General features: G+C 39.3%; 1 protein-coding gene across 2 annotated transcripts; it reads left to right on the top strand.

Moving 5' to 3' along the window:
- The first annotated feature begins 301 nt into the window (after nt 1-301).
- Nucleotides 302-11167, top strand: LOC108989798 (hypersensitive-induced response protein-like protein 1). 2 transcript variants are annotated; one of them, XM_018963542.2, is made up of 6 exons: nt 302-672; nt 7878-8081; nt 9374-9494; nt 10094-10185; nt 10377-10473; nt 10668-11167. In XM_018963542.2, the coding sequence occupies exons 2-6, from the start codon at nt 7893-7895 to the stop codon at nt 11027-11029; spliced, it is 861 nt and encodes a 286-aa protein (XP_018819087.1). In that variant the 5' UTR covers nt 302-672; nt 7878-7892; the 3' UTR covers nt 11030-11167. The 2 variants fall into 2 exon arrangements, with proteins under 2 accessions (XP_018819087.1, XP_018819090.1); XM_018963545.2 differs by having other exon boundaries at nt 316-672; nt 7885-8081.
- The last annotated feature ends 940 nt before the right edge of the window (nt 11168-12107 follow it).

Below are 12107 nucleotides of genomic sequence, written 5' to 3' on the forward strand. Positions count from 1 at the left end.
GCTTTTTAGTTGATAATAGAATTCTTCGTATAACGTTAGAGACAGTTTCAAATACACAAACATTTTATTAAAAAAATGAACCTCACCTTTTTTTTTATTATTATTTTTATTTCAATAAAATAGGTGCTCAAGACTTGTCGAATAATATATTATTGAGAAATAATACTTAAATATGTAAGCGTCATGTAATTATTTTATAAAAAATAAATAAATATAAATTTTTTATAAAAAAAATTAATTTTTTAATAATAAATTTTACACTTTTTCAAAACGATTATACCTAACATTATTCTATATCATTATTGTTGTTTAGGTTCCATAATTTGATTAATTTTTCAGAAACGCTTCCTAACCTCAAAAGCCGGAGATTTCACTGCGTAATGGATTCAAGAATCCGATCCGTTGCAGGGAACGTTCGTCGTGATAACGCGAGGCGTGTGGAGCCATAAAGTGCATTATGCCATCAAAGCATCTCCAATTTTAGCACTCATATCATATCCTGGTTGTTTCTCCGCAATTCGTCGTTGATCGTCTTTCTCCGCAATTCTACTCCGCGTCTTGTCCCACTAATATCATATAAAATGAAAACCTTTCCGATTCTGTGAATTCCATTCTCTCTCTCGGAGGCTGAAGTTTCGAGCTCAGAGCTTACTAGGTTACGAAGACTCTCTGGTGAGTTGTTTGTCAATTTTTCTTAATCCTGTTTTATCTTTTTTTTCCTGGGTTATGAATTGCTTCGCTTCTTTCTTTGCTTATATGCTTTGTGATACGGACATGCGAGAGCACCATTCTGCGATATTTCTATGGAAACTTAAGAGTAATTATTTGTTCTTGCTACCATATTTAATGGTTTTTGCTATCGATTCTCAAGAGGCTGACGCTATCTATTCAAAGTCTCAAATATCCTAGTTTGCCTGTATACATTTGGTTTTTTACTTGTTTATTACTTTTTTCCGTATTTCTTTGAATTGAATTGGTCTTATCCATGCGTGTTTAAATTGACATAGGACAGGCTGTTTATTTTCTCTTTTTATATTTGGAACATTTTTGTTCTTTCGACACCTTGCTGTCAGCTGGTGTCGGACCTTTTTCTCTGTGTTGAAGGTGAATATGGCATAGGTTCTATCTTTTTTTTTTTTTTTTTTTCCCAAGATAATCTCAAATCATGACTTCTGCTGATCTAATCTACAGTTTCAATAAGAAAATATAATTGTTATGCGGAAGGAGAATGTACGCGCGTTTGGCTGTGTAATGAGGCTCAAGTATTAGATGAATTTAAATGGAGGATTGTATGTTAATGAATAGTTAAATATGTGAAGCTTGTTGAAGACGATGGACAGGGATCGAACTAACAATGAAAATAGGTGCTGTTCGAGGCGCACCTTCCTCCATGACAATTTTGGTTTCCACAAATTCCAGAGATACCTCACACACGTTCCAGACCTCCACTATATGGTCTGCCACTAACTAACTTGGCTCATATATGCCTTACACGTGTTCCTCTATAGCTGTAATTAAAGAAGGCAACAAAGTAAAGGATAACAATGCCTATAACCGTCGCTACGCAACACAGCGTTTTATTCTTTCAGTTTCTCATAACCTATCTCACGGCCCACGATCTCCTCCACGCTGAAGCCCAACTCACTGCTTCGTGGGCTTCATAACAGATCCCGTCCCTTAGAGAACCTGGCCCACCAGGTGGGGATAATCTTCTCGAAGCCTCTGGAGTGACTCCCACGAGTTCTCTTCTGCCGATAACCCTACCCACTTCACCAAAGCCATGGTTTGAGCTCTGTTCCCCTGTTGCCGCATTCGGCGTTCCACCACCAGTTCGGGTTCGGGCTGCACCTCGCCTGTGTCGTTGACTGGAGGGAGCGACGGAAGTGCTTGGATCCGAGTACCCAGCTTCTTCTTGAGACACGAGATGTGGAAAACCGGATGTATCTTCGACTCCGGAGGTAACTCAAGGCGGTAAGCTACCGTTCCCAAACGCTGTATCACCTTGAAGGGCCCGTAAAACCTGGGGGAAAGTTTCAAATTTTTCCTTGCAACAACTGTTTTCTGCCGATATGGTTGCAAACGGAGGTACACCCATTCCCCTATCTGAAACTCTGGCTCAGTTCTTCGTTGATCTGCAAATTTTTTCATTCTTTGCTGTGAAAAGTTGAGATTTTCTTTGAGTAGGAGCTTGATCTGTTCTCTATCTTTCAATATTTTGTCTGTCGCATCATTTGGTGAGGTACCCGGAATGTATGTAATGAGCCGAGGTGATGGATAGCCGTAGAGGGCTTCAAAAGGTGACATCTTTGCCGATGTGTGGTACGAGGTGTTGTACCACCACTCGGCAAGGGGAAGCCACTGCGACCACTGTTTCGGTTTAGAGCCCACAAAACATCTTAGATAACCCTCCACTGCCTTATTGAGGACTTCTGTCTGCCCGTCACTCTGCGGATGATAAGCTGAGCTATAGTTTAGAGAAGTGCCCTGCAGTGAAAACAATGTCTTCCAAAAGGTGCTTAGGAAAATATGATCCCTGTCTGAGAGTATGACCCTAGGAAATCCATGTAGTTTAAACACTTCTCTTAAGAAGGTTTGAGCTACTCCGACCGCTGTATATGGATGTGCCAAGGCCATGAAATGGCCATATTTAGTCAATCTGTCCACAACAACCAGGATGACATTAACCCCCTGAGAGATAGGGAGACCCTCCACAAAGTCCATAGAAATTTCTTCCCAAGCTTGGTTTGGAATGGGTAGAGGTTGCAACAGACCTGCTGGGTAGAGGTTCTCGTGTTTATTAACTTGGCATATTTCGCAGCTTTTGACCAGCTCCTTAATATCCTTCTTCATTCCATGCCAGAAAAAATTTTTTTTAGCTCTTTGATATGTTTTTAGAAACCCTGAATGGCCTGCTTCCGGGTTGCTGTGTATAAACTGTAATACCTTGGCTTTAAAACAAGAACTGGGGTTAATCACAAACCTCCCTTTCTTTAGGACCAGCCCCTGCTGGATTGTATAACCCTTAGGCAGCTCTAGCTTGGCCTGCCCCTTAGCTAACAATTCCAGCAGCTCGGGTGAGGAGGAATAGCTCGCCTTTAACTCTTCGATCCAATCGGATGTGGGAAAAGAAATAATGGCCAGCACACCTGCATCTGCATCCCCTTTTTCATCCCTTCTAGAAAGAGCATCCGCCACCTTATTTTCCCTCCCCTTCTTAAACTCAATCTTAAAGTCGTAGCCCATCAGTTTTGTCAACCATTTCTGTTGTGCCGTGGTTCCAACTTTCTGCTCAAGCAAGTATTTTAGGGCCTGTTGGTCCGTCTTAACAGTGAAAGATTGGCCCAATAAGTAGGGCCTCCATCTTTGTACAGCCATGACAAGAGCCAATAATTCTCTCTCGTAAGTGGATAATGCCAAAGCCTTACCTTTCAAGGCCTTACTGAAATAGGATATGGGCTGTCCAGCCTGCATGAGTACAGCTCCCACACCACACCCACTTGCATCACATTCAATAATGAAAGACTTTGTAAAATCTGGAAGTCTTAAAACCGGAGGTTGAGACACAGCCTCTTTTAACTGCTGAAAAGCTTGATGAGCTGAGGCATTCCAAGTAAAAGCATTCTTTTTTAATAGGGCTGTCAAGGGGGCAGCTATGAGGCCATAGTGCCGTATAAACTTACGGTAATATCCCGTTAAGCCCAAGAAACCTCTCAATGCTTTTAAGTTGGTGGGGATGGGCCATTCTACCATGGAAATGATCTTGCTCGGGTCAGCTTTAACTCCTTCACTCGACACTCTGTGTCCCAAGTATTCCACTTCTCGAACCCCAAAACTGCACTTGGACAGCTTAGCATAAAGCTGATTTTTCTCTAGAACCTCCAACACTAGTTTTACATGCTCTAGATGGTCTGCCACAGTTTGGCTATACACCAATATATCGTCAAAAAAAACTAGTACAAACCTTCTCAAAAAGGGTCTAAAAAGTTCATTCATTAACCCTTGGAAGGTGGACGGGGCATTGGTGAGCCCAAAGGGCATTACCAAGAATTCATAGTGTCCGTCATGAGTGCGAAAAGCAGTTTTGTGAACATCCTCAGGAACCACCCTGATTTGATGGTACCCGGACCTTAGGTCCATTTTAGAAAAAATCACGGAACCATAAAGTTCATCCAACAACTCATCAATGACGGGAATAGGGAACTTATCCTTCACCGTCTCTTGGTTTAAGGCCCTATAGTCCACGCATAGGCGCCAACTCCCATCCGCCTTGCGAACTAGTAAAACTGGTGAGGAAAATGGGCTAGAACTGGGTCTAATCATCCCTGACTTGAGCAATTCAGTGACTATTTTCTCAATCTCAGTTTTCTGGTAAAAGGGGTATCGGTATGGTCTTGTGGAAATAGGTGGGGTGCCCTCTTTTAATGGAATTTTGTGGTCATGAGTTCTCTTGGGTGGTAATCCTACAGGTTCTGAAAAAACATGTTTAAAGTGTTGTAACAACACGGTGAGCTCTCTGTTTTGGTTCTGGTTTGTGTTTGGGATTGTGTTTGGGTTTGGGACTGTGGGTGGGACAGCAGAACATTGGATCAAAACTCCTTTGGGTCCATTCATGCTGTTCAAGAGGACTTGCTTTCCTTCTCCAAACGATGGTCTCCCCAAGTGGAGACCCTTCAGCTCAACCAACTTGTTTTGCCACATAAATTGCATGACTAACTTAGAAAAATTCCAAGTTATATTGCCCAGATTTTCCAGCCAACGTATACCCAAAACAGCGTCACAACCACCCAAGATTAATAAGTAAAAAGAAGTAGTGAAATGGTTACCTTGTAATCTGATTGATGTGGCTGTACACGCCCCTTCACTTGTGATCAACTCACCATTGGCCACTCGGACCTTGAGCTTTTGATTGGTATTCACTTTCAGCTTTGCTTTCCTGGCAATAGAAGGATCCAGGAAGTTGTGAGTGCTCCCTGAATCCACCAAAAACAGCACCCTCACTCCACCCATAAAGCCATGGATTCGCATGGTATTAGGATTGGGGGTTCCTGTGATGGCATTTAAGGATATTTCCAAGTTGGTTTCAGGTTGTTGGCCTTCTTGCTTGTCATGTGAATCAAAAAAAATTTCTTCACCCTTATCTTCTTCCTCTTCAGCACACCCTTGTAATACATACACTTTTGGAGATTTGCACACATGATTAGGGTTCCACTTCTCCTCACAATGGTAGCATAGGCCCTTTTTCCTTTTTTCATCCATTTGAGATGAGGGAATTTCTCTCCTAGGTTTGAATTGTTTCGGACCAGCAGCCTGGAACTGACTCTGAGGGTAACTATTCCCTGGGGTGTTTCTGTCCAACCAGCTCTTGCTTGAATGTCTTGAACTAGACAGGTACTCCTCTTGGATTTTGGCAAGCCCAAAAGCCACATTAAGGCTCAAGGGGTTGAACATCCGCACGGGAAGACGGATTTCATCCCTTAATCCGCTGAGAAAGCAACTCAGCTTGTGTGATTCAGTGAGTCCTCTAAGTCTGTTTGAGAGGGCTTCAAATTGAGCCTTATAGATGACCACAGTAGACACTTGTTTGAGGCGTGTAAGTGCCTCCATGGGATCGTCATAGGCTGTGAGGCCAAACCTAAGCAATAAGGCTCTAGAAAAAGTGTCCCAGTTGTTAAATTGTGCTGTCTCCGCTGCATCTTGATACCATATTAATGCATCCCCATTCATGTGATATGATGCCATTAACAATCGTTGTGCAGGAAGTGTCTGATGATAATCAAAATAGTGTGAAGCTTTGAAAATCCAACCTGCTGGATCGGTGCCATCGAAGTAAGGAAAATCCAGTTTCACCCCTCTCGGGCCTTCACGCCTGAACTCCTGGAATTCCCTGTCTTGCTGGTTGTATGTCTCTCGGTGAACAACTTGTGCTGTTTGGTTCGTGACCAATGTTTTCACCATCTTAGTCAATTGTGCTATGTCCGCACGCATTGCATGCATACGTTCCTCCTGGGCCTGTATCCGAGCCTCTTGAGCTTCTTGCCGCTGCAACACTTCTTGGCTTTTAGATCTAGTGTTATCAGCCATGAATGAATGTATTTGGATGAATGATTGTAAGGGAATGGTAGTATGAGTAATGGAGAAGATAGAAGAATGAATGGTGGGATAGTTTGGAATAGGATCGTAGACCTGATACCACTGTAATGAGGCTCAAGTATTAGATGAATTTAAATGGAGGATTGTATGTTAATGAATAGTTAAATATGTGAAGCTTGTTGAAGACGATGGACAGGGATCGAACTAACAATGAAAATAGGTGCTGTTCGAGGCGCACCTTCCTCCATGACAATTTTGGTTTCCACAAATTCCAGAGATACCTCACACACGTTCCAGACCTCCACTATATGGTCTGCCACTAACTAACTTGGCTCATATATGCCTTACACGTGTTCCTCTATAGCTGTAATTAAAGAAGGCAACAAAGTAAAGGATAACAATGCCTATAACCGTCGCTACGCAACACAGCGTTTTATTCTTTCAGTTTCTCATAACCTATCTCACGGCCCACGATCTCCTCCACGCTGAAGCCCAACTCACTGCTTCGTGGGCTTCATAACAGGCTGTTACTAATTATTGTTGTGGTCTTTGAGAATAGGATCAACTGATCTAGTTTCTTCCAGTTTCATAGTTTGAGCAGCATAAACTAGACTAATTTCATTGTTGCGTAACATTCTTTATTGTCAACCTCCTTGCTAGGCAGTTGGTTGTGCGGCTCTAATTGTTCTGATTCATACCTGGCTGAGCATTACTGCCTTGCTTCTTTAGCATGAAGTCAATTATTTTAAATCCTCTTCTATTATAGTTGATGTCATTGATGACCATATAATTGTTGAATACCACGGTGATGTTTAAAGTTTTTTTCTACACTTACCTTGTTTGAATATCTATCTATATATAATAGCTATCTATATATAATATCTTTTTCTTTATGCTATTTTCTGACGTATTTTTTAATATACATTCCTTGCGTATGACAGGCAAGCTTTGTAGTTTGTTCGTTAGAGCTATGGTATTTGTTTTGGTTAGAGGTAGGATTATTTGGTCCTGCTATTACCTGGGGAAGTGGTTTTTTTCTCAGTATATAGTCATGCTTCTTTCAGATAATCAGAATCAAATTGAAAACGGTTGTCTTTAGATATCAACGTTCAATAGGGGATAATCATTTATCGTTTCAGAGCCCTTTTTCTCTTACAAAAGATTTGGAAGAACACGAGGTATTGTTTTTTATTAACTAGTGTTTGAAAAACACTGGTCTTCGTAGTTTTTATTTTGTCATCCTGCTGGAGGTGTATGTTTTATTGCATTTTTTGGAATCAGGAACCCAATTTTATGGTAGATACCTACTTTTTTTTTTTTTTTTTATATAAGTAGATACCTACTTTGAGGCTTTTAAGTTTATGGAGATGAGTTTCACCTTTTGATACAGTTTAATATTTGGAGAACTGAGATGACAGCCATATCAGTGACAATTAAAATCTGAACCGGATGCACCAAGTTTATTATGGTTAATAGATGTGATCATAATTTCAGGATTTTTTTAATAACTAGTTTGATTTGCACCTGTTGCATAATTCTTTTTCAAATATACTTTGGTTCTTCATTTTTCTCATTTTTTCCCCAAATATTTACAGTTAGTTCTATCTAAAAAAATTTTACATTCGTTTATTAGTGGTTGTTGTGTGATTTTTTATTTTTATTTTTATATATATATTTTTTGTTTTATCTCTTTCATGTGGAACACAGACCTTGTTAAGTCTTTTGTCAATTGTGCATATTAAAGATTGCTTTTCTACTGTAACTGATTTCCATAGCTGATACTGTAGTTTGTAGGATAAAAAATGGGGCAACTTTTATGCTGTGTTCAAGTGGACCAGTCAACTGTAGCCATTAGAGAAACTTTTGGGAAGTTTGATGATGTGCTTGAGCCTGGTTGTCACTGCATGCCATGGGTTTTGGGCAAGCAGATAGCTGGCCATCTCTCCTTGCGTGTGCAGCAGCTGGATGTTCGATGTGAAACGAAGACAAAGGTCTGTTTCACTTATTTTTGCCTTATTTTCACTTCATTTTTCTCTTCAGTAAATCCCGTTTTACTTATTGGGTGTTACTGACTTACCAGGAACATGCTCAGTGCTATTACTTTACCTGATATACTACGATTTTACCTGAATTTGTTTTTCAAGTTTATGAATGTCACATATATTATTTGGAAGTTTTCTTTTTGTTTTTGATAAGTAACTTTGTATTAACTGAAAAAGAATCATGTAAAAGGAAAACTATAGTGGGCATGCCCCAGAGTATTGACAGCAGAAGTATGCCATGCAACTACCGAGCACATGAATGAACCCAACCCCTTCCTAGATTCCAGCTAATCAACAGCGGTTATGCAACAGCCATAGATACGTTCCAATACCTATATACAACATCCATGCAGCCCTCTCCTGCATAAACAGAAAATGGCTATAGTCTAGCCACCATCCAGAAAGCTCAATATTGATGGATCTCCCCTTAACTAGTTTCAGCACACCCATAAATCCACCCATATTAGCACAGCTACAAGCCAATCCAGAATGACCTGGCCTGCATAACAAAAACCATCTAGTGCCAGTAAATGCAATGGAACGGGCATAAATAGAAAATAAAATAAAACAACACAAATTCCATAAATTATCCTGCGGAAGTGGGGATATTTTGAGAAAACCCAGAAGATCACACAAGCCACGCATTTTCCTGAGCGAGAGCAAAACCCTCCCTTGAATTTATGCTATTCCTCACCCAAAACAATGTATCCCATAACATTTTCTCAACTAATTGGGGAGATCCTGCATGCAGCCTGGAGTTACTCTCCTTCCAAATAAAGAAGAAAGCAGCATCTACCATGGGTTTAATAGTTAAGTGCTTTAAACCTTGCCCATTGAAATGAGCATCTAGTCCTTGTACCATTTCTGCCCAACTTTTTTGTGACTAGAGGATATTACACCTGTCCACAGGTAAAACCAGATTTTCTCAGAGAATGGGCAAGAAAAAAAATGTGAGTGGGGTTTTCCTCTTCTCTATCACAACTAAGAAATATTAACATGCTGAATGAAGCCAATCCCAAGAAATTTCTCCCACAATTTCACTCTTCCTCTTATTGCAAGCCATTGAATAAAAGCATGTCTCGGCACCATACCTCTAAACCATACAACTTGATTCTAATTAACTCGGTGTCCTGTATGTTTTTTTTTAATCAAGTTCGATGCCTAGGCTACAACATTATCCCTTTTTAAGGAACAGAAAGCCAAACTACTTTATATGCTTCTGATTTATGGTATATTGTCAGGATAACGTCTTTGTTACTGTTGTTGCTTCTATTCAATACCGGGCCTTAATAGGGAAGGCTGCAGATGCTTTCTACAAACTCAGCAATACCAGAGGACAAATACAATCCTATGTCTTTGATGGTATGGATGTGTGACTTGACCTTGAAAGCTATTACGTTAGTCGTTTCAGTCTTTATAATGAAAACAAAAGGTCATATCCTTTATTATTACATGTCCCATGGTCCCTTTTTATTTGATAGAAGTTTCTAAAGAAGTATTTTCTAAGAAGTCTTTCCTACTTTTACTTGCATATAAAAAAAAGAAGTCTCTCCTTGTATGGAATTTTTTTAAGGTTTTTCTAAAAAAATTGAATTGTTTATTTTTCACGAAACAACTATACTAGGGCAATTGACAGATTCGTCACGATTTGCATAAAGCATCATCATTATCTATCTGCATACATTGGACTCGGATGGTAGATTAATATTAGTAAAATATGTTCATATGGAGAGGACCATTGATGCTCTTTTCAAATGTAATCATAATCATGTCTGATTTGAAGTATTATGAGAATAAAAAAAGGAAAAATTATGTAGCATTGTTATGAGATTTTCTCTGTAGAATAATTTTTGGGTTGAGAAAAGCTTTCATCACTACTAAGCATATTCGCCTTGAAGACAGCTATAGCGTGCCTATTTGTAGATCATGTTTTGGAGAAACTAATGGGCTTCTATGTTTAGTTATTAGGGCAAGTGTTCCAAAGTTGGAGCTGGATTCTGTTTTTGAACAGAAGAATGAAATAGCAAAAGCTGTGGAAGAGGAACTAGAAAAGGTAGCTGTCTATCTACTTATGTGGTTATAATTAGTCAATTTGCAGAAACTATAACATTTTCTTTTTATTATCTCTGAAAACTGTCATGTATACTTCCTGTGTATTTGGGCCTTGCCTATTTCTATGAATACAATATCTTTGATTACCTATAAAAAAAAAAAAAAAATTATCTCTGAAACTTATATGCATAGGCGATGTCTGCTTATGGGTTCGAGATAGTTCAGACTCTCATTGTGGATATTGAACCAGATGAGCATGTGAAGAGGGCAATGAATGAGATAAATGCCGGTATAATTTATGCATCCCTTTTCCACTGGAATATCTTCTTCCTTTTTTTAATTTAATTATTTTCTTAGAAACAAGAATGAATTTGGTCAATAGTATTATTTGGAACAATAAAATTGAAAACGACTTTCACATTTTGTGGTGTTGTAAAAGAGGCTTTGTTCAATAATAAATTCCTTTCACTTTTAAATGAATAGCTGCTAGAATGAGGGTGGCTGCAAATGAGAAAGCCGAAGCAGAGAAGATATTGCAAATCAAACGAGCTGAGGGAGATGCCGAGTCCAAGTATCTGTCCGGGCTTGGCATAGCTCGGCAACGTCAAGCCATTGTAGACGGGCTGAGGGACAGTGTGCTGGCTTTCTCTACAAATGTTCCTGGGACTACATCAAAGGATGTCATGGACATGGTTCTGGTGACTCAATACTTTGACACGATGAAAGAAATTGGTGCATCCTCGAAATCCAATTCCGTTTTCATCCCACATGGACCAGGTGCTGTGAAAGACATTGCTGCACAGATCAGGGATGGCCTCCTTCAAGCAAATATCACTCAGAATTAGTGTATACTTTTTAGGGGGGTGGCTTTTCTTTTCTTACTCTTTTCTCTGATTCTTCTTCCTCTTCTTTGTGAATCAACTACACGACTAGAAGTTTGAGAGTGTTTTGCAATTGAAGATATGGTTTGCATGTGTCGTAAAGTTTGGTTGGGGGCGGGTGGCGGGATTGTTTATAATAACAAACGGTATATATATATTTATATATATATATGTGTGTGTGTGTGTGCGCATGGGTATCCCTCTGATTCTGTTTGCTATTATGTAACTGTAATCTGGATTCTTTTGAGGACATGATTTTCTTGTTCTCTCAGCAAATAGGCTATGGTGAGAAATCGTGTAGGATATATATAAAAGTGCAGGATACATAGAAGGGCTGTAGCCTGTACCCTACCTCTCGTTTTGGTTCAAATCTTTGGCTGCAGTCAGTTTCTGGAGATCATTTCAATAATAATAAAAAAAAAAAAAAAAAAAGTCGATGATTTACTTGATCCGAGTAATGTGGGCGTGTTACACGAATATGAGATTTAATAGATAAAAGACATGTTGCCTTCAAAATGAAATTTGAAACACCACAAACATAATACTTGAAGTAAAGATTCCTTCTGAAAGCTGTTGCTGAAGCCAAGACAGCTGATCCATCGATAAATCCAGACAAGTCACCCATGCCTGGTCGGAAAGGTGATTGTTTACAAAAGTAGTTATAATCTTTGCAAGAAATTTAAGTGAAGCCACAAAAAGTAGTTATACTGTGGATATAAAGAAGTGCACACCTAAAGAGACGGCTGACAAATGATTTAGCATAAAAAACTTCAAACTCATCCATAGGCTCTGCCTCTCCAGTTCCAATAATATATCATGACAAGACTCTTTGTTGCTGCAACACTACAATAATAATAATAATAATAATAATCATGTGGAACATTATTTAGCTTTCAAAGCAAACATAGGATGCATTGTTTAAACTTTAGATTGCCGCTATCATAATGAGCATGAAGTTTCCATCTCATAGGAGATTTAAATCAATAGGGACAGTGTCCTTTACAAGGTGTTAGATGGTATTCTTGTAATGAAGTATACTCGG

The sequence above is a fragment of the Juglans regia genome, chromosome 16, assembly GCF_001411555.2.
Source record: "Juglans regia cultivar Chandler chromosome 16, Walnut 2.0, whole genome shotgun sequence".
Lineage (NCBI taxonomy): Eukaryota > Viridiplantae > Streptophyta > Magnoliopsida > Fagales > Juglandaceae > Juglans > Juglans regia.